The sequence below is a fragment of the Gopherus evgoodei genome, chromosome 7, assembly GCF_007399415.2.
Source record: "Gopherus evgoodei ecotype Sinaloan lineage chromosome 7, rGopEvg1_v1.p, whole genome shotgun sequence".
Lineage (NCBI taxonomy): Eukaryota > Metazoa > Chordata > Testudines > Testudinidae > Gopherus > Gopherus evgoodei.
In genome coordinates, this window is record NC_044328.1 from 10,103,961 (window position 1) to 10,130,367 (window position 26,407).

Genomic DNA, 26,407 nt, shown 5'->3' on the forward strand with positions numbered 1-26,407 from the left:
TTTTGTGTTTACTTGCTGGGTGTTTCTTGGGTAAGAAGCATTTACTGTTTGGTTAGCTAGCTGAGCCTTGTCTTACGGCAGACAGCTTTCTGGGTGTGCTGTAAGATTTCTAATAAAAACAGAAAACTCTAAAGGAATGTTTCCTCACAAATTAATAGGACTGTACTGAGAAGTTGCTAGCGAAAGGGCATAATTGTAATGGAGAGTGAGGGGAATGGTAGGGAAGGAACTACGCAACATCCAAGATTTAAAAGGGCAGCAAAGCCAATTTAATCACTGTGTATAAGTGTATAGTTTTTGTTTCAAGTAACGCTTTCTTCTAAGTGCACTTTTGTACTATAACAAATGGCAATTTTAGATATTAGTTATCAGGAAATGACTTAATGTCTTGTTCTACAGATATTGGCTTAATGCAGTCCTATCAGTATTTTCTGTTGATTGAAAATAGTAAATTACTTTACATGTAGATCACTTCCTGTAAGAAAAATGTGCTTTGTGTAATAGCCTAGCATTTCCCAAGTACCATAAAGCAAAAGAGACAGTCTAGAGTCAAAATTAAAATAGTTATGATACAATGTTATTTTTTTATGAGCCAATGTTTTGTGCTGAAGAAATATTTGGGAAATGTACAGTTTATCTAGTTTTAGTTATGAAGTACCCTATGCCAACTTGCAGTACAGCTAATGTTAACTTGGGGGAAGCATCCAAAAGAGACGTAAAATGAGGTAAAGAACAATTTAGTGGACCTTTGAAACAGAGAGAAGTAAAGCATTTAATCTAGTTGGCCATTGGATTACAAGATTTTTTATATTGTTCACTAAATACCACATTACAATTATAATTTCTCTTCAGCAAACTTAAATAGTTTCATCCCTTAAATGTAAATTTAATAGTTTTCTTATTTTTAAAAAAGGTAAAAAGGTTATCTGAGGGAGAAATTCAACAGGTAACATTAGAATTCAGGTAAGAAATCATTTAAAATTATTTTTCTATATCTACAAGCTTTCTCACTTACTTTCTTCATTCTACAGTTTTGTAAATGTTCTTCTAAAATGTGTTTAGTTTGATCATAGTAAGATATCTCTTATTTATGAATATTTAGAGCAACAGTCATTTTAATAGGAAAAGGATAGTGAGTTGTAAGTGGAGTAGTGGTAGCTCCAAAATGATTCTTTAATTAATAGCATCAAAAGATACATTGCTGGATACATTTTCCATTTTCTGATACTGGTGTGATTTTCTAAACGCTAGTCCAGGAGTAAAAAGATGTTCTGAAATTAGACTCCATGCTCTACTCCATTGTATTTGAGCCCAGTGCAAAAATGGCAATTTACATGGAACTAAATGTAAAGAAGAGGGAAGAGGCACTGCCGTGTGAGACAGTTGAAATTCTGCTGGAAGCTACTTCAGGGTGTTAGAGGTAAAATCTGAGGTTAAAACTTCAACACTCGCTGTAGCACCTTGATTAAATAAGAGAGATGAGTGAATACCAAGTAAAAATACAGAGAAACAGAATTGAATTACTTCACTGTAGGTATGAAATAGCTTTACTAAACTTTAATGATGACTAATTCATTTGAAATGCTGAGAGGAAGAAGTCCTGGCTTGTGTTTTACACTTTGCTGCAGAACACTGTAATTTATATCCTAAAGCATTGTGTTATTGGATCCATCACCCATTTCCAACTTTGAAATTGAAAAATTAAACTTTCCACATTTTATCTAAAAAGAATCTCCCAATGCAAACAAATTAGAGTGAATACTTACATACTGTTCTTTTGTATAAATCAGATTGACTTCTGGTGTCTATTGTGGTTTACTAGCTCTGGATTTCATTTGCTTTGTGTGTATGTTTTTAACATTGTTTATTTCCCATATTATTCATGCTGGTCACTCGGGCCTGGTCTATACTATGAGATTAGGTCGAATTTAGCCACGTTAGGTCGATTTTTATAATGAATGCATCTGCACAACCAACCCTGTTCCGCCGACGTAAAGGACCCTTAAAATCGACTGCTGTACTCCTCCCTACCGAGGGGAATAGTGCAAAAATCGACCTTCCTGGGTCAAATTTGGGATAGTGTAGATGCATTGCTGTGCAATTCGATGGTATTGGCCTCCGGGCGCTATCCCAGAGTGCTCCAATGTGACCACTCTGGATGCACTAGCCAGGTGCACAGGAAAAGCACCGGGAACTTTTGAATTTCGTTTCCTGTTTGGTCAGCGTGGCGAGCTCAGCAGAATCGCAAATAAGCTTCAGCATGGAGTGAATGAGAGACCTTGGATCTGATAGCTGTATGGGAGAAGAATCTGTGCAGGCAGAACTCCGATCCAGCAGAAGAAATGCTGATATATATGCCAAAATTGCACAGGGCATGGTGGAGAGAGGCTACACCAGGGATGCGCAGCAGCGCCATGTGAAAATTAAGGCGCTCAGGCAAGCCTACCAAAAGACAAAGAGGCAAACAGTCACTCTGGGTCAGAGCCCCTGACATGCTGCTTCTGTGATCAGCTGCATGCCATTCCAAGGGGGACCATACCAGCATCCCAACACTCTCCATGGACACCTGCAAGGTGGCAGTCTCACGCAATGGATGAGGATTTTGTGGATGAGGAAGAAGAGGAGGAGGAGGAGGAGAAGGAGAATGTGCAGCAGGCAAGTGGAGAATCCATTCTCCCTGGCAGGCAGTACCTTTTCCTCACTCTGGAGCCAATACCCTCCCAGGGCCTATTGTTCCTGTACCCTGATGGCAGAGAAGGCACCTCCTGGTGAGTTCACATTTGTAACGAAACTTCAGGGGTTAAAAGCAAAAGTGTTTTAATGTTTGAACAATTGGGATGCGTTTGCAGCCAGTACAGCTAATGGAAAAGTCTGTTTATGTGTCTGGGGATGGAGTGGGAATTCTCCAGGGACATTTCCATGAAGCTCTCCTGGAGGTACTTTGAAAGCCTTTGCAGAAGGTTTCTGGGGAGAGCTGCCTTATTTGTCCTCCATAGTAGGACAGTTTACCACATCAAGCCAGTAGCAAGTAGTCTGGAATCATTGCAGCACAAAGCATGGCAATGAATGGTCCTGGGTTTTGGTCACGTTCATGCAACATTTGGTCTTCTGTGTCAGCCTCAGGAGAGCGATATCATTCATGGTCACCTGGTTGAAATAAGGGGAGTTTTGTAAGGGGACAGTAATCTCCTTTGTTTGGTGATGTCCAACACATTGGACCCCAGGCATGCTGAACTGTTTGCGCTTGGCTAAAAGGGATCATCTCGGAGAATAGCCACGCTGGGAGGCAGGAGTGTGCTACACATTCACCCTGAAACCGCAACCCCTCCTTTTAAATGGCAACCGCAGCCCCTCCTTTTAAGCGGCAAACACAACTGGCTTTAGTTGCTATGGGAATGGAGGGCACTGCAGTTTGAAACCATTCCCACACATTACGAACACGGAAGAAGTCAACCCCATGTACCCTTTTGCTTACCATGGCTGCCTGCAAACTGAATTCTGTTGCCCAGCCATGTGTGATGTGTCACCATACTGGCGGGTGCTCAATATAAAAGGCAAAATGCGACCTTGTACCTAAAACACATATGCTGTCTGTTGTGAATTTCTTGATTCACTGTGAAAGAGTCTCCCTTTTGTTCTCAGAAATGTGTCTTCTGTAAAGTGAACTCTCCCTTTTTCTCCCTGCAGCTGTAAATGTTTCTATGCTCCCCGCATCAACTCCATCCCTGAGGTTATCGCAGATTAAAAGGCGAAAAAAACGCACTTGCGATGACATGTTTTCAGAGCTCATGCAGTCCTCTCGCACTGATAAGGCACAGTTGAATGCTTGGAGACATTCAGTGGCAGAGGCCAGGAAAGCAGACAGTGACCGTGATCGTAACATGCAGGAGGAGATGCTGAGGCTAACGGGGGATCAAATGGACATGATGAGGCATCTGGTGGAGCTGCAGGAAAGGCAGCTAGACTACAGACCCCCAGTGCAGCCATTTTTGAACCGCCTGCCCTCCTCACCAAGTTCCATATCCTCCTCACCCAGATGCCTGAGAATGCGGGGGGAGGCTCCGGGCACTCTGCCACTCAACTCCAGGGGATGTCCCAAGCAACAGAAGGTTGTCATTAAACAGCTTTGATTTGTAGTGTGGGTACAATAAGCAATGTGGTCTTCGTCTTCCCCCGCCTCCCCATTATCAAACCCTTTGTACACCTGGGCTTCCTTTTACTATTCAGCATTGCTAGTGATCTCAAGTTTTTTTAAATAAATAAAGAATGAATGGATTCAGAACAATAGGGACTTTATTTCCTGTGCCAGCTGTGGTCAAAGAGGGGAGGGAGATTGGCTTACAAGGAAGTACATTCACCAAAGGTGGCGGTTTTGCATCAAGGACAAACACACACAATTGTCACACCGTAGCCTGGTCAGTCATGAAACTGTTTTTCAAAGCCTCTCTGATGCGCAGCATGCCTTGGTGTGCTCTTTCAATTGCCCTTGGGTCTGGCTGTTCAAAATTGGCCTCCAGGAGATCTGCCTCAACCTCCCACCCCACCATAAACGTTCCCCCTTACTCTCGCAGATATTTTGGAGCACACAGCAAGCAGCAATAACAATGGGAATGCTGCTTTCGCTGAGGTCTGACCTACTCAGCAAACTGCGCCAGCACCCTTTTAAATGTCCAAAGGCACATTCTACCACCATTCTGCATTTGCTCAGCCATAGTTGAACTGCTCCTTACTGCTGTCCAGGCTGCCTGTGTACGGCTTCATGAGCTATGGGAGCAAGGGGTAGGCTGGGTCCCCAAGGATAACAATTGGCATTTCAACATTCCTAATGGTAATTTTCTAGTCTGGGAAGAAAGTCCCTTCTTGCAGCTTTCCGAACAGCCTAGAGTTCTGAAAGATGCGAACATCATGCACCTTTCCCAACCATCCCACTTTGATGTCAGTGAAACAGCCCTTGTGATCCACCATTGAGAAGTACCCCTGGCGATTTATGTACTCTTTGGCAAGATGGTCCAGTGCCAAGATAGGGATATGCGTTCCATCCATCACCCCACCCCAGTTACAGAACCCCATTGCAGCAAAGCCATCCACTATGACCTTCACATTTCCCAGAGTCACTATCTTTCTTAGCAGAAGGGTATTGATTGCCCTGGCTACTTGTATCACAGCAGCCCCCACAGTAGATTTGCCAACTCCAAATTGATTCCTGACTGACGGGTAGCAGACAGGTGTTGCAAGCTTCCACAGGGCTATATACTCGCTTTTCAACTGTCAGGGCAGGTCTCATCTTGATATTCCTATGCTTCAGGGTGGGGAAAAGCAACTCAAAGTTCCATGAAAGTGGCCTTACGCATGCAAAAGTTTGCAGCCACTGAGAATCATCCTGTACCTGCAACACTATGCGATCCCGCCAGTCTGTGCTTGTTTGCCAGGCCCAGAATCGGCGTTGCACTGTATCAACATGCCCGAATGGCGCCATGCTATCTCAACTGCCACATCCTGTGCTTTCAGGAATGTCTGTGTCCTTGTCCTCTTCACAGTCTTCCTCGTGCTGGCGGCAGGATAATGCACAAGATGTTTGCAATGCTCACAAAAGCAGTGTACAGCTGAGCAGCCTCCATGATTGCCGTGCTATGGCGTCTGCACGGAAAAAGGTGCAAAATGATTGTTTGCCATTGCTTCCAAGGAGGGAGGGAAGGGGGGAGACTGATGACATGTACCCAAAATCACCCGCAACAATGTTTTTGCCCCATCAGGCATTGAGAGAATTCCAATGGGCAGCAGGGACTGTGGGATAGCTACCCACAGTGCACCACTCTGTGACTTGATGCTAGTCACGGTATTGAGGATGCACTCCTCTGACCTAATGCGTTTAGTGGGGACATGCACAATTGACTGTATAAAATCGATTGCTAGAGATTAACTTCTATAAAATCGACCTAATTTCGTAGTGTAGGTATGCCCTCATTCATCCTTGTAGGTTAGGGAATAGAATTTTTTTTCAGTCACTAGTAGGTACCATCAGTTGATATTTATGGATATAGGAATCTAAGGTGTGACTCAGCATTTTTAAAGTATTTTTTTTACAGTATGAAGAAACAAAACTGACAGTAGATTATTTTATTCATGCCAAGGAGGAGGCATCAGGTGAAGCAGAAAGATCTGAAGGAACAAGACAGAATAAAGAAAAGCAAGTCTGATATGGCTGCATACGTGTTGATGCCTTGCAGCAAGGAAGGTTTAGGTTGGACATTGAGAAAAATGTCAGGGTGGTTAAGCACTGGAATACATTTCCTAGGGAGGTTGAGGAATCTGTATCATTAGAGATTTTTAAGAGCAGGTTGGACAAACACCTGTCAGGGATGGTCTAGTTAATACTTAGTCCTGCCATGAGTGCAGGTTACTAGACTAGATGACCTCTCAAAGTCCCTTCCAGTCCTATGATTCTATGTTCAAAGCCTGAGTGATTGAACCACAAATCAAGTCTAGTTTTCACAGCTGAGAAAACATTTCAGAAGTGTGTGCCAGTGTTTTATGCCTGCCAACAATGTAAAAATGAAACACAAAATGCGAGTCCAGTTTTGGCTTTTGGGGTGCTTAATTATTTGTGAGCAGCTTGCTGATATCCACTGCATTTGCACACACTTTGAAGGTAGCAGTCATTAATGAAAGTTATAAACTGGTGACCAGTTCATGAGTTTGCCCTCTTCCTTCCTTATTTCAAAGTTATTTGGTCTATGTCATTGGCTTAAAAATATGGGGAAGAGTAGCCTTTTGCTGTGTTCCTTGAAGTAACATTTAGTGACTGTGGATGGTGCCTGATTGACATCTGCAAAGACTAAAGTCTAATATCTACAGAGTAAGTAAGCTTTAGACAGCTTCTATACTACACAGTGTGCCTAACCATGTTTAAACAAAGTACTGTAGCCTACGTATGCGTTAGGCTGCCTCTAAACTATTCATCAGAAACTTGACTAGACCATTTAAACTTCACCATGAGCCAGTGGATTGACGGTTGCCAATAAGACTTCCCAGCCTCTGTTAGAAGGTGACTAAACACCATTTCCCAACTTTTTAGAAACACTTAGGTCTTGTCTGGTTTAAGTCTTGTAGCATCTTATATTGGCTGAATCTGTGTTCCTTTTCTTCCATGCTGCAACCTCACATTTTGTTCACTGAATTAAGTCCAGATGTCATATTAAGCATACTACATTTTTTTGTAGTTTTTTATACTACATCTGAAAAGTGTCGTGCAGTTTGACTTAACCTATCCCCACAGTTCCCTGTTATGTTAAAGATGGCATCAGTTGCCCTTTCATACCTGTGATAACAATAAACCCTCAGTAGAAAATGATCTGTGAGTGAACTAGGACAAGGTAACAATGCATAATAATGCAAATACACATTTTAACACATGAGAACTTAGAGAGTGTGATATCAAAGGTAGCTGCAAAATGTCTATAAAAATTGCAGATTTTGTAATGTGCACCCTTAACAATTTTGTTTAATAGATTTCAATGTTCTCTATGATGTATTGTTGCAATTATCTATTGCAAACTGCTGAAGGCTTCAAATTCTCTGATAACCAATAAATCGTAAAAGGGGAGAGAACTATAATGGAAAGACTTTTTAATGCACAAGTTTTATAAACATAAAAAGCTTTGTATTTTAATGTAATTGTATGAAAGGCACTTGTTCCAGTAAACATTTTATTTTATGTTGGTCTGAGTGCTTCCATAACATTAAAAAAAAATTCCAACTGGATTGCAAGCTAACCTATAATGCATTAAGTTACATGGTGCAGAGTAATCATTACCCATTTTGTTGTGAAGCTTTACACTTTTGTAGTACTCTTCAGTGAAGAGTCTCAAAGGGCTTAAAATAACTGAAGGTAGGGGAGACCATGTCTCTTCAAATTTTGAAATATTCTGAGTAGAAGAGATACTATTTCTCTTCTCTCAAAGAAACTGATAATGTGGGAGAAATGGAAAAACCACCTTAATTGGTCTCTCTGCAGATCAGTAATATTTCTGCATGTGTGCATCTCTTGGTTCTTTGCGGTCCTTCTCTCATTGCAGTTGGTGGACAGTAGCAGTCAATCTTTTTTTCCCCTCTACGCATCTGAAAATGTCCTTAACAGAGAATTTATTTTATAATAACCTATTTCAATTTTTGTTTATAGTAGCATGCATTGAACTGAAATAATTTGTGGAATTTTTTTCTGTGTTCTCCCAAGCAGTTTTTAAATTCAGTTGTGTATAAATTAAATAGCCACATCTTTGTGAAGCATGTAGTATCTGGTTTTGTAGCCACCCTAATGAAGTGGTTGGGAATTCTGTGCTTCAGCTACTGCAAAACTAGGACCCTATGAAAGGTATGTCTCCTGAAAAGGAGTGGAGCCTGCTAAGAGAAATGTCATGCTCCTAATATTGACCAAATTTGCATTTAGTAAAAGAGAACTGAAATAACTGGTACAAAGGTGGATGTCTAAAGACTGATTTCCCCCAAGGCAATCTGAATCCTGCATGAAGAAAGTTAAGAAAAATAACTTTGCAGGGGTTTTGTTATGGTCAGCATCTTCCATTAGAAGAAAAATAAGCTGAGGCTTAAGATGGCTTGCAAATCATGCTTAACAAAAGTTGTATCAAAGAATCACAAAATTGGGAGTAAAAATATTAAGACATTTGCCATAGAGAGGAGTTGGAGGTATCTTTACTTGTTTATTGCTAGCTTGCTGCTTTTCCTATCTAATACTTCTCTTCAGTTTGATGCCAAACTGACATGCTCATAAATATCTAATGCTGCTCTCATTTGAGACATTCTGCCTGCACACTGGCAGGGTCATGCCTAGAAGAATTGTTGAGGTATGGTTCTAATGACAAATACAACTGAACCTGAACCTAATCATTCTATAGTTGCTGTCCATTTTACATACTCATGCTGAATAAATCAAGTGGACACGTGCTGTTTTGGTTTAGCTGTTGTTAGTGATCACGTCAGATGTTAGCCTGTCTGCAGTCTTACTCCCCATTTTAGTCTTTAAAAGGGATATAAACCCTCATACTCCCAACACAAGTCACACTAATTGAGGGAAGTTGAGAAGAAATTTCTCTTGTGAACAAGTTGCTCCGTGATTGGGATTTCTTGAACCTTCTTCTGAATCATGTGGTACTTGCCACTGGTAGAGACAGGATACTGGACTAGCAGGACCTCTAGTGTCTAGTAACTAGTGTTTGATCCAGTACTTCAATTTCTGTGGACCTTAAAATTCATTCTGATGACCATTATGCTTCTCCCCCCAAATCCCACTTCAATTCTAGTATGAGTTTAGTGTCTCATTGAGCATGGTAAAAATGCTAAAATAGATGTGCTAAGCATTAGAAGCTTATTTTCAGAGATTCTGAGCACCCACAGCTGCAATTTTAGTTAATGGAAGCTCTGCATGATCAACATCTCTGAAAGTCAAGTTCCATAACTCCAGCCATTCATGCGATCTGCTGCTGAATTAATTTTTGGAATGGAAATGAAAGGGGGGAGGAAGAAGATAGTAATAAAAATGTGATGTTTAAGGTCTGCTATCAATCTCCTTGGATTACAAAAAGCTTTAGCAGACTGGTGCAAATGCTATAAGAACCACTTAAGATTTGACACTTACTGCTCCTGGACTAGCAACCAAATTGTTGGGCTCGGGAGAGCTGTATGTGCTGATGCAGTAGGCATATTGTGCACGACACGATCAATACTAGTATATGATGTATTGCAGCAACGGGTGTTTTTCATTAGGAGGAGAGAGATTAATGGAAAGAGGTAGAAACAAAGATGAGATTTGGAGATCGTTTGAGAGGTGGTATTTCTACTTTTGATAATTTAAAAATGATTTTCCAATGTATCTTGTTTTCTGGAAAATACTACACCTCTACCCCAAAATAACGCTATCCTCGGGGGCCCAAAAATCTTACCGTGTTATAGGTGAAACTGCGTTATATCGAACTTGCTTTGATCCACTGGAGTGCGCAGCCGCTCCCCCCTCCAAGCACTGCTTTACCGTGTTACATCCGAATTTGTGTTGTATCGGGTCGCGTTATATCGGAGTAGAGGTGTATATAATTCTGACCCTCTGACAGCAGCTGCTTTGAGGTTCCCTTTTTCCAAAATTGCTTGTGTGATTAGACATAGTACACTTTGGGTATGTCTACATCTACAATTTTGCAGCGCTGGTTGTTACAGCTGTATTAGTACAGCTGTATAGGGCCAGCGCTGCAGAGTGGCCACACTTACAGCAACCAGCGCTGCAAGTGGTGTTAGATGTGGCCACACTGCAGCGCTGTTGGGCGGCTTCAAGGGGGGTTCGGGGAACGCGAGAGCAAACCGGGGAAGGAGACCAGCTTCGCCGCGGTTTGCTCTCGCGTTCCCCGAACCCCCCTGCAAACCGCAGGGAAGGAGACCTGCTTGCTCGGGGATTCGGAGAACGCGAGAGCAAACCGCAGGGAAGGAGACCTGCTTGCTCGGGGATTCGGGGAATGCGAGAGCAAACCGCAGGGAAGGAGACCTGCTTGCACGGAGGTTCGGGGAACGCGAGAGCAAACCGGGGAAGGAGACCAGCTTCGCCGCGGTTTGCTCTCGCGTTCCCCGAACCCCCCTGCAAACCACAGGGAAGGAGACCTGCTTGCACGGGGGTTCGGGGAACGCGAGAGCAAACCGGGGAAGGAGACCAGCTTCGCCGCGGTTTGCTCTCGCGTTCCCCGAACCCCCCTGCAAACCACAGGGAAGGAGACCTGCTTGCACGGGGGTTCGGGGAACGCGAGAGCAAACCGGGAAAGGAGACCAGCTTCGCCGCGGTTTGCTCTCGCGTTCCCCGAACCCCCCTGCAAACCGGGGAAGGAGACCTGCTTGATTACCAGAGGCTTCCTCAGGTATGCTGGGATACCTGCTTATTCCACGGAGGTCAAGAAAAGCGCTGGTAAGTGTCTACACTTGATTACCAGCACTGGATCACCAGGGCTGGATCCTCTACACCCGAGACAAAACGGGAGTACGGCCAGCGCTGCAAACAGGGAGTTGCAGCGCTGGTGATGCCCTGCAGATGTGTACACCTCCTAAGTTGCAGCGCTGTAACCCCCTCACCAGCGCTGCAACTTTGTGATGTAGACAAGCCCTCAGTTTACAGTCTTATCATTGACTTAGCCTACATTTGTATTGCTAAACAACAGTTGGCAATGTATATCCTTTACTCTGCTACTACTTATTGCATAGTGCCTGATGATATAACTCAGGATTCAAAATCTGTCTCAAGAAGTGTGTCGGAGAGCAAAGAACAAGTGATGGATTTTTACATTTTGCATGATGTTTGCCTGTTGTTCATTTATAGACTAGATTGTTAAATGCTATTTCATTTCTGAGAAGTGCTGTTAGAATGTTTTGACTCATCCCTAGAATGTTTCACCCTGAAGATCTTTGTGAATATGGGCACAATGAAATGAGATGTTTGCTATCTTTTATATTTATAAATGAAGTTAGGACATACTAACTTTGCATATAGTTAACAATTTAGTTATAATAGTAATAATTATAAACATATGCCACCAGCTCAGCCACTGTTGCTTTCATTTTCCTAATTTTTGTTTTGCCTTCATCGACAATAAATTAAACACTTTCCCATGCTCTTGGGCAAAATGCCACAGATATCCATTGCAGACATGCCTTCTGGTTCTTTGGGACTTAAGCCCAATATCTGCAGGGTAGATATTTCTACTGCTCTGAGTGTCTCCTGCCTTATTAAGAGACTCATCAGAAAGTCTCTGTAGAGACTAGGCTGAATCAGAGCTTACAAATGGGAAAGATGTATTAGATCATTCAGTCTATCCCCTTTACGATACAGGGAGGGGTCCTTATAATACGCTTTGTCCAGTCTGGTTTCAAAAGTTCAAGGCAATGGGGCTTTCACCATGTTCTTTGGGGAAATATTCCCCAGCTAACAGATCTCACTGTTGGTTATACTTTCCCTGATATTCAGCCTCCCTTTCCTTTGACTTGACTTCATCTCATTACATGTAATCATGTTTTGTGTATCACTGTAATAGTTTGTAATAATAATGTAGTAAAATGACTACAACAACACGGCGTATAGTAAAAATATTGTAATTTTTTGTTATTTTGGGAAAAACTGGAAAACTATTGGTAAAAGCTGAATTTCCTGTGAAAAGACCAGAACGGAGGAACATCTAAAAAATTAACTTGTTGATTACTCAGTGTGTCTCTCTGTTGTGAAACTTATAGAAAAACATATGCATATTATGCTTCTATTGCATATTTCGTCTAAGAATCTGAAAATAGAGTACTTTGTGAACATCAGCTAATACTTTCAGTGTCCCGGTGAAGGGTGTGGTAATTCCGTTTTACAGATGGGAAACTTGAGCCTGAGAGAGATTGTTTCTTCACTAAGCGTACGCAGTGGTAGAATCAGAAATAGAACAAGATTCCATACTCTGTCCTGTGCCCTAACCCCTAAATGACATATATTAATAACACTTTGTTTTGCATTTGTAGGAAATTTGTCCAGTCTAAGTCGTCTTGGCCTAAGGTACAATAGACTGTCAGCAATCCCCAAGTCTTTAGCAAAATGTAGTGAACTTGATGAACTGAATTTGGAGAACAACAACATTTCCACTTTACCAGAGGTGAGAGGCACACAGTGTTCACTTGGGGGGAATGTAATAGATTTTTTAGTTTTGTGAGCACATCAAAATATTGCAGATTGATTTTTACATGAAAAGCTTTAAGGAAAGAGCCTCACTTTAACCTGTGTGTGTGTGTGTGTATATATATGTGTGTATATGTGTATATAAAACATTGAAGATCTATAAATCCACCAGTGTTGCAACATTGACATGTATATCTAACCAGTTAGACAGTAATTCAATTGACGACTCATCAGGCAACAAGACATGAACTCATTTTATCTATTTTCTAAATGTTCTTATGACACAATTAAACAGTGAAGCCAGGGGCCCATCATTTTAGTTGGACGTGAGGTTCCTGTTGCAGTTGCTAAGGGGGAAAGAAGACAGAAAACTAAGAGGGATCTCCCTGTCCACTTCCAACTGAAACAGGACTGTTCTTTTTAGATAAACTGGTGAACAAAAAGCCCCTATGTTTGTCATAGCTGCTTAATGTTAACATTTCCATAATAATGTAATGTAGGAGTTTGCAATTACAACAATGTTTTGCTACCAGTGCATCCCTCAGTTGGGTGGCACACCACCCACTAGCTACAAAAGGTAAAAATCTGCAGAATCCTGTGGTGGTTAGGACTGTGCAGGGGCCAGCTGTCTTGCTTCCTGCCACTGCTATTGCACTTGCTAGTCCTGTCCTCCTGCCTCAGCCAAATCACAGGATATTCCACCCTCCTCAACCCTGTGGAACTTGTTTTAGGCTTCATGATAAAATGCACAGAGTTTGTTCTGCTCTGTTTCAGTTAGTGATCCAAACATTACTACTGTTTTGTTCATTCTACCTAACCTGTTCTACGAAGAACTACATCTAAAATTATACTGCAAATATCATATTATTAAAATCTACCTAATAAGAAAAGAGAAAACGTGTATACAGAGAAAAAAGGAAAAAGATGTGAACATAAATTAGAGGACCATTGAATGTACCAAGTACAGTAATTGTATAAATAATAAATAATAATTGTATGAATTATTAAATTTAGCAACAACTGACTGGAAACAAAAGATAGATAAATATTGAGGTAGATTTGTGCTTTAAAAAAAAGCTGTTGAGAAAAAGTTGCTTTGCTGCTTTTAAAAACAAAGCTGAACCACCCCACCCAGGCACGAAATGAAAGTAACTACAATGTGATTACACACAGAAAAGCAATTGATTGGAGAACTGATTGCTTATCCTGAAATAAATTGACCCCAATCAAAAACTCCCTTAACAAATAGTGCTACCTTACCTAAATGTGTTAGTCTAACAATAAGTTATATGTTGCGACAAAGAAGCAGCTCAGATGTTAATGTAATAGTGTAATCCATTTAAAATTAAGCATTCTTGGCTGCAATAGAAAGAAAATTCATTTGTAATGAAATTGCTGAAATGCAAAATAAGCCAGAGCTCATGATGCAATGCCTAATAAATATTGTATCTTAAAAGGATAGGTTGGGAAAGGCAGCAGTTCCACAGCTTTCATAAATATTGAGTGCGTTGTTTTTCTTTAGACTGTGTGTAACTAAACTCTACATCTTCCCCTCGAAGACATATTTTAATTGTTAGTTACTTGTGAGCTGTTAGAAAAATTATATGCGCCAGCTAATACACACATTATCAACATTTATGTATAGCCCCAGACTTAAAAAACAGCCTTTTCAAATTCCAAGGTCAGTTTGAAACAATGAAATGTTAGGCAACCCCAAAGTACTATTGCAAAGTACAGAATCAAAAATGCCAACTAAATAACGAAATCACTAAAGGCAGGATTTCCTCTTAAAAGATTGTGCAAAATAACAATGAGATTTTAATACGACTAATATCTCTGCAACTTAAAGTTCTCTTGTTTACAATTAAGAAAAAAATTGCTGCAGTGATTTTTCTGACAGCTTTTTTTTCATATGTTTAAATACCCGCAAATTTGTTGAGTCATGACATGAAGCAGAGCAAGTTGCAGTTTGATGGTTTATTATGTAATGAGTGTGAAGCGACCCTTAATTTTAAAAAAAAAACCACTTTCAATCCTGAAATAACACTATAAATTTTTTATTGTAATATTAAAACTGTAAATCAGGAAAAGTAAAGATATTTGAAATTTTTGAGAGCTTGCTGCTATTCTCTCTGTGATTGTAGATATTGTAATATTTCTGGTATGTAACATCATGCATGAATCTTTAATCCCTTCAATACTTAAACAAATAAGGCTGAATTAAGGTTGGCATTATAATGAGTGAAAGATGAAATTTCAGCATTAATTTGGCACTCATTATTTATTTCTGTGGTGCCAATAGTGTGTCTGGGTGCTTTACTGACAAGTGCAAACCTGAGATTCCTGCCTAAAGGACCTTACAATAATTCAGGGGTTCTCAAACTGGGGGTCAGGACCCCACAGAGGGTCGCGAGGTTATTACAGGGGGGTCACGAGCTGTCAGCCTCCACCCCAAAACCCCGCTTTGCTTCCAGCATTTATAATGGTGTTACATTAAAAACACTTTTTTATATATTTATTGTGGTTGCACTCAGAGGCTTGCTGTGTGAAAGGGGTCACCAGTACAAACGTCTGAGAATCGCTGTAGAGAGAGAGACAAAACTCTCAAGAACCAAGACTAAAAGCAGTTGGTTTAAATGACAAAACTTAGCACCCAATTAGTTAATTCTAATAGTTTTGTTTTGGGGCTGTTTGATTCTTTTTTATTATTCGTTTGTCACAAAAAGACACAAACAAGTAACTTTTAGATTATTTTATGGTAGGATTAAGATCAGAAAAAATTTAGGATTTCTGAAAAAAAATTTTTCAAGTGTGCCTAAACATTGGGGGCATGTTTTGGTCCATTTCTGGTAGTATTACATTATCTGAATTTCAAGATGCTTTTAAAGTGCTGACCTGCCAGACTTCAGTGGCTGAAACTTTAGTAATATTTGTAGGAACCTGTAAAGTGAATTCATTCTTGATGTTGAGTCAATTCATAGCATAGACTTTTATTAAGTTAGTACAGATTTGTATTTTTTTAATTATTTTTTTTTAAAACCTCATTGAAAAGCAGTGTACTGGGTTCACACCTATTTCCATCCATTTTTCAACTGGGGTGGTCATCAAAGTGAGGATGAGTTTGGTCTCCGATTCTCCAAAGGACACTTGCTATAGTCAGAGATTCCACAGCCAGGAGGGCCCATTGTAATCATAGAGTCTGACTGCGTGTATAACACAGGCCATACAACTTCCCCGAAATCATACCTTGAGGATATCTGAGAGAAAACCAAGTCTTGATTTTAAAATTGCCAGTGACGGAAACTCCACCATGACGCTTGCTAAATTGTTCCAATGGTTGGTTATGCTCACTGTTTATAAAAAAAAAATAAATAAAAAAAAAATTACATCTGATTTCCAGTTTGAGTGTGACTTGCAACAATTCAGCAGCATTGGCTGCATCTCCTCCTCTACACCGGTTGCATTTCCTCCAATACTGGAAATGCTGGTCAGGACTGATGTAATTTTTTTTTCCACTGAGCTTTCAAGACAACCACTGTCTGCACTCTGGATGACTCTAGCCAGTGCTATCAGTTTTGCTTGAAACCATTATTTTATTTTTTTTACAAGTAGGAAAAGATTACAAAAAATAGCACCAGCTATGATTTTAAATGTTGGCACCATGTATGTGTGGGAGGAGAGGAATACGGTTCTTTCCTAGTGATTGTGGATGAGAATGTATGGATGGGAGAGCTTTTTCTGAAGTTAAGACTCGTTTATATATTGCAACTCTTATTTATCTTGTTGGGTGCACTGGGGGGAAGCAATACAGTGAAAGAATATATGTTCAAATAAATTTAAATGCAAAGCTCAAGTGAAAGGTTTGCCCCCCACCCTCTCTCCCTATCCAGGGTCTTTTATCGAGTCTTGTGAACCTGACTAGTTTAACATTGGCCAGGAACTGCTTCCAGTCATATCCAGTGGGTGGTCCATCACAGTTCTCCACAATCTACTCTCTTAACATGGAACACAATCGCATCAGCAAAATACCGTTTGGAATTTTCTCTAGAGCTAAAGTGTTAAGTAAGCTGAATATGAAGGTGAGCCACCGCAATGCTCCACTGTTTGTAACATCCATAGCAGATTCTGTGATCTGTAACAAATGTAGTAATACAAAGAATAAACGTCTAGCATATGAAAGGGATACCTTGTCACCTTCCTCAGATATCACAGACACACATCCTTTACCTGTGTTACTGATCCATTTCATTTTTCGCTATTTATTCTGTTAGCTCTTTCACATTGCCTTCACATTTGGACAATGAAAATCAGTGAAGCTGTTTGTACATTGCATGTTCAGGAATCTGAATGGTTGAATTGCAAACATTGCAGGGGAATATTTTGTTTTAAAACAATTTTATTTCATTTAAAAACACTCATTGAAAGAAATATCTATTGCCCTTTTTAAGCTTATTTTTACAAAATCTAAAATTAAGACCTTGTTATTACTATTATTTTTGCAAAGAGGTAGCCCAGAGACCACAGTACGAACTCATGTCCCATTGTGTTAGATACTGTATATTTTTAAAGAGATGGTTTACATCCCCTAAAGATCACAATATAAGCATGTGATGACAGATTACAGGTGGAGAAAATAGCCATGAGGGATAATAGTGTAACAGTGGGTTTAGTTTAATTTGTAACAGAATACACATTCAGAAATGTTCAGTCTCCCTTGAAACTCGACACATAGCCCCTCCCATGTCTTGATATAATTGCCTTATAGAAAACATATTTATCAGTAAATGATAGCAATTGTGATAGCACCTACGATGTACAAGGCAATTTCAGGCTATGTAAGATAGTCTCTTCCCTGAAGAGCTTGCATTCTGAAATACAAAAATAGATCCATAGATGCTGAGACCAGAAGAGACTATTGTGATAATCTAGTCTGAGCTCATGTTTAACAGAGGTCATAGAATTTCCTCAAAATAATTTACAGAGCAGATCTTTTAGAAAAACACCCAGTCTTATTTTAAAAATTGTCACTGATGGAGAATCCCTTGGTAAATTATTTTAATGGTTAATTACTTACACTGTTAAAAATTTATGCTTTATTTCCAGTCTGAACCAGATGAAGAGGGTGCAACATAAACGTAAAGTGGCGGGTGCATGTTTTAGTCATTTCAAGGGGTTAAATTTTTTATTTTATTGTAAGAACTTACGTTTAACTGTCCTCCAGTACATCTATTACTAGATGACTGAATTTTTGTTGACCTCACAACAGAAATTAGTCCGGGGAAGGATTTGAATGGTAACAGGATAGTGTCTGGCACATTATTTGGAAAGTTTTTTTCAGGTGTGAGGGCAATGTGGAAAAGTCAGACAAAAGAGGCAACATCTTCCTTTTGGTAATCTAGATGGGTCCTTAAGTTAGAAAAAAATTTCTCTGAAAGTACCAATCACTCTTTAATGTCACACATGTACCAGTAGTTTGAACAGCCTGATTTCTTAGCGTTTACTGTGTCCACTCTAGACCAAATTATATCACTAGCACTCTAAATAGTGAGAGTGTCTGACTTCATTCCAGTTTTTTTCTACTATATAAGCAATTTGGATGTATTTGCTATTTTAAAAACTATCCCGATGTCAGCAGACATAGAGCCTATGGGCCCTGCTGGCTGATAGCTGTTCCAACTGCCTGTCATAGGCCAGATCCTGAAATAATGTCTGACACTTAAGTTGTTTTGTAATGGCACTTGACCTTTTATGATTAGGGTTTTTTTTGTTTACCTTACACCCTTCATATTTTTAGGATTGCAGAATTGTTGCTAGGTTCTTTACATGATGTGGTGTTTGTTGGGGTTTTTTTATTCATGTCTTAAGTGTTCACATCCTATCCAACAATGCATAATGTTGAAAAGAGTAAGAAGTCAAAATGAACTATGGAGACCTTGGAAATTTCATGAGTTATTGCCTTTGTAATATGTTGTTTCCATTTCCATCATATTGGTAATACAAATACAGCTCCATGTGTCTAGATTGGGTAGTGTTCATTACATTTTGGGAATGCATTTTAAAGATTCAGCCATTTACCAGAGTTTTTTCTACTGGTTTATTTAAGAACCAATAAAATTTTTGATTTATCTAAATGTTTCGTCTTATTTAATCTCCAAGCTACCTTCCTGTTTTTTCATGCCAAAACCTACATATTTTCTTTGTTAAATTGCAGGACAATCAGCTAACCTCGCTCCCCTTGGACTTTGGGACTTGGACCAGCATGGTGGAACTGAATTTAGCCACTAATCAGCTCACAAAAATTCCTGAGGATGTGTCTGGGCTAGTTTCCCTTGAGGTGAGAGAAATACAGTGAACATCTGACTAAGCAAATCCTCAGACATGAACTTAAAAAAAAAAAAGTATATGCGCCAATAAGTGTGCTAACCAAACATATGAGTGTTTCATAAGTTTATGGCTTTCATTAATAGCTTTTTTAATGTTTTGTTCCCTAAACCTGTGTGCCTATTTCATTTATTAACCTATAGACAACCCCACACCACAAAATGTACAGTGCAGAAAATAAAATGAATTAAAGCTGAGCTGAACACCCAGAGGGACCAGCATACAAACAAAGTGGGCCAAAATATTCCAACAAAAGGATGACAAAGTGGACTGAATTCAGTTAGAAAGCATTGGACTGGGCCTTGAAACCAGAGGGAGTGCCAATAGCAAAGGGCGTATTTATGTTGTAAAATTAGGTAGTTTTTTACAACTAGGTAGAAACACTAAGGAATTAAACAGAAATAACTGCTTATGCAATATTAATGCAAAAGTGGAAGATCTTACAGCAATTTTAACTCAGCCACATTGTACATAGGTAGTTGTGGACTGTGGTTGCAGGGGTACCACACTGAGATTGCTCAATTAGGGCAACCTGCAAAGAATGGGGCAGACAACCCCAAAACTGGTGGTTAGTCTAATACTTAGATTCACCAAGCCAGCAACAAAAAATCAGCTTCCACAATAAACTTACTGGTTATCCAAAAGCCAAAACCACAGATCTTATAAAACAACCCAGCCTTGGACTTCTTCCCAGACAGGCAAGTCAAATATGAAGAGGATTACTGAAAATCTTGTTCATCATGTATAAAGTTCTACCAATCCCAAAGAAGACACATTACCATCCAGGTCACTGGATATTTCAGATCTTACCGAAATACATGCTTACAGCCAATTCTTATTAACCAATGTAAAATTTATGTAAAAAGAAGAGAGTATTGGTTAAAAGATCATTATACATACAGACTAAGAGTTTTTAGATCAGTTTCATAGTAGATATGATGAACTTCAGTTGCAAAGAGTTCTTCCAGAATTAGTCCATAGTTTTAGTCCAATGTCCAATATCAGGGTGATCCAGATAGGACTGAAGACCTCAGTTTTGTGACTCAGACTTCCCCCTGATGAAGCTTAAGCACATCTGAGATGAAAGGATCAGGTCCCAAAAGCCCTTTAAACAGTTCCCAGGCAGCCTCATGACAGCATGCAGTACTTGGGTGAACAGTAGGCAATTATCCAAGCTTTGAAGTAATCCTCCTATTTCCTAACCATCAACGATAATTGGCTACCTGGATTAATGTAAGGCAATTGCCTATCTCCCTTTATTGACAGATAATTTGCTTCATACTTCAAAGAGAAATTGACAGTGATATCACTATATTCACAGTTCATTTAAATGTTAATGTTTTTTCTTTTGATCTCTGAATTAACAGAATCCAGCAATACACAGGAACTATTTGGTTACATGGTTAACACCTAACAAGTTGTAAGCATACACTTACAATTAGTGTTGCCTCTAATTCTCTAACCATACAGGTTTGCATTTCAAACTCTAGTCTATCTAACATGAAATGGCCGTAATTACCATTTACCCTATCCTTTAATATGTCTCTCAAGGTTGAATCCCGGGTCAATTAGCCTGCTAGTTGTGTAACCCTTTTTGGCCCTGTGCGTCAGGAATATTTTCTGTTTTTCTTTTAGATATGTAGTTTAATAAGTTACTATTCGTATTGTTTAGTATGTGCCTTAAAATACACAGGATATGCAACAAGACCACATTATTATTGACATGCTAACCTTAACTTTGGCATTTCATGACTTTAACTGTGCAACCCTAATCTGGTTAAGTTTCTCAAACCTGAAGAAGAGCTCTGTGTAAGCTTGAAAGCTTTCTCTCCCACCAACAGAATTTGGTCCAATAAAAGACGTTACCTCCCTCACCTTCTCTCTAATCTCCAGGACTGACACAGCTCCGACAATACTGCATACAACCCTAACGATGCGTTGTTGTAGAATTTTGCATTAACTGTTGAACTATTCACTTTTGTGTGTGTGTGTTTTAATACCGCATAACAATAACATGGTAGGATTGGAAAGAAGAAATAACTAGCAATTATAGTACAGTGCTAGGATCAATTCCCAGATCCTATTCGGTTTAGCTGGAAGAACTTAACTATCCAAAGCCAGCCGGACACCCGTCCAGAGCTGTCTGGCCTTGGTGATGTTACTAAGGGTATGTCTACACTGCACCAGGGAGCGAGCCTCCCAGTCTAGTTGGGCAGACTCGTGCTAGCAGGTCTTAAGGTAGCAGTGTGTGGAGCAGATCCTTTGGCTGCCCCTATGCGTAGGAGCTGGAGGGGGCACATGTTGCTGCTTCAGGGAGCCGCACGGAGTGGCCCCCAACCCTACTCTCCAGCTGGAGCGCCAGAACGGGGCAAGTCCCAGACTCCGCTCCCCAGCGGGAGCTCAAGAGTCGGACTAAAATGGCTGGTGGGCCAGATGTGGCCTGCAGTTTGCCCACCCCTGCTTTAGAGCATGGATTTTCAGGATCTAAGCACCTGCAGCTCTATTGATTTAACAGGGATTTGTGAGTGCTCAGCACCACTAAAATGCAGCCCTTCACATTTGTGCCTTATCTTGCTCATTATCTACCTCACTGAGATGTTATGAGTTGCTTGTAAGCAACTTTGAGCAGCTCTGGATAAAGGTGCTATATTACTGCAAACTATTGTTTGAATGAATTACTGACTGGGGTTCATAGATCATAGAATATCAGGGTTGGAAGGGACCTCAGGAGGTCATCTAGTCCAACCCCCTGCTCAGAGCAGGACCAGTCCCCAGACAGATTTTTACCCCAGTTCCCGAAATGGCTTCCTCAAGGATTGAACTCACAACCCTGGGTTTAGCAGGCCAATGCTCAAATCACTGAGCTATCCCTCCCCCCCAGGCATGGTACTTTACAGCATAGAAAAGACAGATTTTCTGCTTGGATGGATTTACAATCTGACGTCTTGTCTACATGGAGACACTCAAAGTTAATCCAAATTAATTTTTCAAATGGTTTAGTTAAAGTTGAGAAAATGCCTGTGTGGACACTCTCTCTTATTCAGAATTAAAATGGGCTTAATTTGATGTACTTTGGAAGTGCATTAATCTCAACTGATTTAATGACACTTGAATTCTCAATAAGAATGCCCACAGAGGGATTTGATGCAGTTTAATGAATCCTCTTTAAATTCACACCTTCAGTTAATTTGGATTAATTTCTCTGCATGTCCCCATGTAAGCAGGCCCTAATTGAAAATGAGAGCAAACAGTAACTGAGAGCACGAGAAGAATTAAAGAAGAGGACTGATGAGGCTGATCATTATAGGAGACCAGTGCATGTGTGTAGAGTAGCCAAGTATGTTGTTGTTAGTCCCTTCCCAAAACCAACTTCTTGAAGGTGGTATAAAAAGTAAGAGGAGGTTGCGGGGGTTGGCAGATTGGGTCAAGGATGGACTGTCAAGCATAAGGGATAGCAGGGCAGATGGCACTGAGGCGGGCATGTGAAAGAATACAAATGATAGGGAAGTTATGTAGTAGGAAGTAGTCTCTGTTTTTCTTGAGTCATTTGGTTAAAATGGGCTCTTAGCTCTTTGTTTCGCCACTGTTTAAAATGTATATATTTTTAAAATAAATAGTCCTGTTAATCTGAAATCTATTGTTCTGAATTTAAACTTCACTTCTGTTAAGCTCCATTTTGTAACGTGTTGTTAGTTTTGATTACTGATTTAAGTTTAACTTTATCCTGTAGTTCAGTTTCAGAGGAGTTTTACAAAACTTGTTAAATAGTATGTTAATTTTGCATTGTATGAAATGCTACTTAATTCTGAAGTCTAAAGGGATTCTATTTTAGTTGGCACTTGCTTGCTGCATTACTTTAAATTTTCTCTGTTTTTTTCCTTCAGGTTCTTATCTTGTCAAATAATCTTCTGAAGAAACTTCCCCATGGCATTGGAAACCTACGGAAAATAAGAGAGTTAGATTTAGAGGAGAACAAACTGGAATCCTTGCCAAATGAAATCGCTTACCTTAAGGATCTGCAGGTGAAACAATCATGAGAGGAGATAAACATACCAAGCTTTTACTTTCAACAGGCTAATTTGTACCTTTCCCACTCAAATTAATGGTCTCTAGCTCTTTAGGAAAGTTAACGGAAGGAGTTTACTGTTAGCGAAGAGTATAAAGAATCAGGACTCTTGAGTTTTACTCCTGGTTCTGCCATTGATTCCCTGGTTGACCTTGGGAAAACATTTAATTCTTCAAGTGCTGATCATTATGTGTATTCCACTTGTGGGTATACATATGTGCCATGCCCCTGCGTCCAGCAGTTTTTCCAAGCAGCGTCCATTGACCCACATGTGCTTGGTAGCTCCCCTCGTGCTCCTGACTGACGGTTTAAGGGGTGGTCTGGGTTGATGCCACGTGGCCTGAGTTAAAATCCTGTCCTGCTTCACTCTTCTTAGTCTCTAAAAGAGTGTGTGTATGTTTGTTATAAATAGTTATCCTGTAGTATAGAAATCTTAGTTGTATATACAGGACAGCATAAGAAAATTACCCTATCTTCTCCTGCCCCCCTCCTGCCCTCCCCCTGGTCGGGGGGAGATTCTCTTTATCCCAGGGACTGTGCCCAGGGTCCTGGACTTCAAGAACTGAGTTTCCTGCCTTTGCCTCGTTTCCATCATCAGCAAGGATCTGTGGTGTCTCTATTGTCTGGGTGAGGCGCTTATCTCGGTGAAGTACAGCATTTTGGTGCTTTCTGCCCCAGAACCAGAGAGGCCCAAGAACTCAGGCTGCAGAAGCTTCTGATGGAAGAGGCTATGAGGCCCTGACCTGAGGTTGGCCTGGGAGACCCCACTGTACATCAGCCTCAGCTGGCCAGCAGTACACCTCTGAGCACGAACAATGGAGCGGAGCCACTGGCACTGAAGCCCAACGACGCAGGGCTGCCTGTGACAGTAAGAAACACTCTCTTGGGCATAATGGCAGATCCACACAGTGGACTCCCTACAAGAAGCATATTTTCTCCCCAAGCCATCCCAGGTCGGGTGAGATGTCATGTACAAATCCCACAGAACTATCACTGAGGGCCCCTCGGCTGGAGGGTAAGGCAAAGAAGAATCATCCAGTGGTGACTACAGTGTCAAGGATAGGCCAGTCGCGTCCATGAGCACCAGTCTGGATGTGCCATTGGTTCTGCCTCGGCAATATGGAGACTGGCGAGCTCCGGCAGTGAAACCAGGTCCTTCCGGTGTCTTGATGGGAACCCTGTGGACCCCAGGCCACATGGACGCTTTTCTGACACTGGATGAGATCTTCCTCCACTATCTGCAGTCTCTACTTCTGTCGGGTCTAACGGTTCTCAAGGAGCTTCCTACCCTGGAGCATGAACCTCTGCTACTGCCACAGGAGAGACCCCTTCCCTATCCATCATACTGGGGCCTCCCAGTACCAGCAATACCACTGTTTCCGACAGCACTGTGCTCAGACTCAGAGGAGCCAAAAGAGATATTCCCACTGATATCTCCAACACAGCACAGAAGCCCAGACAGCTGCAGCAGCCTTATCTTCCTGGATATGACCCCCCTCTCCCAGGGATGTCTGATATCATTTCCTGTGGGCCCACGGTGACTAACAGATCCCTCCTTCTGGGCATACTGGGCACCCTTATAGCAGACACTGGCACTGTTGCAGGAGTCCTGCTACTCGTTGTCCTCTCATCAGCTGGTTCAGTCAGTGTATGAGGAGGAAGACACTGAGCCGGTACCACGGGTTCCGACCAGAGCTGCCTCATCATTGGATGACATATTCATCCCTTTTGCCACCCTCTCTGCCAGATGACCATTGGCAATATGAAGATCTTCTCCAAAGGGTGCCTACTGACTTGTAAATCCCATTGGAGGAGGTTCAGGACCCCCAGCACCATCTCCTGGACTTCTTACAGCCCTAGGGCCCATCCAGAGTGGCCCTTTTCATGAACGAGGCCATACTACAACTGGCCTGAATGGTTTGGCACATACTTGCATAGTGTGCCCCCACCCGGAAGCAAGCAAAGAAATGCTATTTTGTGCTTACCAGAGGGGCTGATTTCCTTTTTAACACACCCTTCCCCTGATTCACTAGTTGTGCAGGTGGCTGTGTAAGGGGCTCTGGAGCACTCTCAGAAATCCATCCTGCTATAGAAAGGGTCAAAGAGGCTGGATCTCCTGGGCAACAAGGTCTTCTCTGCAGACCTTCAGTTTCATATAGCCAATTACCAGGCATTGTTGGCTAAATACAACTTTAATACCTATACCACGCTGGCAGAGTTCAAAGACAACCTCCCTGGGGAAGATCAGCCCCAGTTGCATTTCTTGATGGATGTGGGGAGGCTGGTGGCAAAGGTGGCTTTCCAGGTCCCGGTGGATGCTACAGGGCTGGTCATGCGTAGAAACTCTGGGCTCCAATCATCGGGCTTCCCAGGGGGTGTCCAAAATACTATTCAGTGAAAAGGCAGATGAGTCTTTACATTCCCTCAATGACTCGAGATCCACCCTGAGGTCTCTGGGATCGGTGCTCCAGCCCCCACGAGAATACATCACAAACAGCCCTTCAGACCATGACTACCTTCTTCCTCTCTCTCTTACTACCATCATCCACCTGAACTCGCTTGCATATGACTGAGATTTCAGAGAGGCTGTTTCCTGGCTCCAACCATTACCACATCGTCCATGTACTCCCAACTGCATGCCAAAGGCTACTTTTGATATCCAGGTCAAAACTCGCACATCACCACTGATGATGCCTACTTCACCACCCGTCATCTTTGGAGGCTGCCTCACCTTCATCTACATTTGGAGCAAGGTCACCATGGACAGTTCAGTTCTGGAAATTATCCATCATGGATACTCCATAGATTTCCTTTCCTTTACTCCTCACAAACCTCCCACCTGGCCATCCCTGGGGGACCCCTGCCACCAATTGATTCATTAACAAGAGGTAGACTTCCTACTCTACCGGCGAGTGATATCGATTTTCCTGCCTCAGTAGCGAGGAAGAGGGTTCTGCTCCTCATATTTTCTCATCCCCAAGAAAGGTGGAGAGTGGAGATCCATCCTGAATCTTTGACAGCTCAATATTTTCATCAGGAAGCTGAAATGCACAGTGATTACACTGGCATCAATGATCACCTTTCTCCAGGAGGGGGTGTAGTTCACACCTCTTGACATGAAGGATGCATATTTCCATGTGGACATTCACCCATCACATAGGAAATTCTTACAATTCAAGATTACACAGCAACAAAACCAGTTTTGCCTCCTCCCTTTGGTCTTGCGATAGCATCAGGGGCCTTTGTGAAAGCATTCACGGTAG

The 26,407-nt window shown here is 41.3% G+C and overlaps 1 protein-coding gene across 2 annotated transcripts in view; it reads left to right on the forward strand.

Moving 5' to 3' along the window:
- The window catches only part of SHOC2 (SHOC2 leucine rich repeat scaffold protein), a 111,829-nt gene that overhangs the window by 74,766 nt on the left and 10,656 nt on the right, over window positions 1-26,407 (forward strand). For both annotated transcript variants that reach the window (XM_030568915.1, XM_030568916.1), the window contains 4 exons: window positions 12,544-12,674; window positions 16,588-16,776; window positions 18,909-19,031; window positions 22,963-23,100. In XM_030568915.1, coding sequence (XP_030424775.1) covers window positions 12,544-12,674; window positions 16,588-16,776; window positions 18,909-19,031; window positions 22,963-23,100 — 581 coding nt within the window. The remainder of the gene's footprint in view (window positions 1-12,543; window positions 12,675-16,587; window positions 16,777-18,908; window positions 19,032-22,962; window positions 23,101-26,407) is intronic.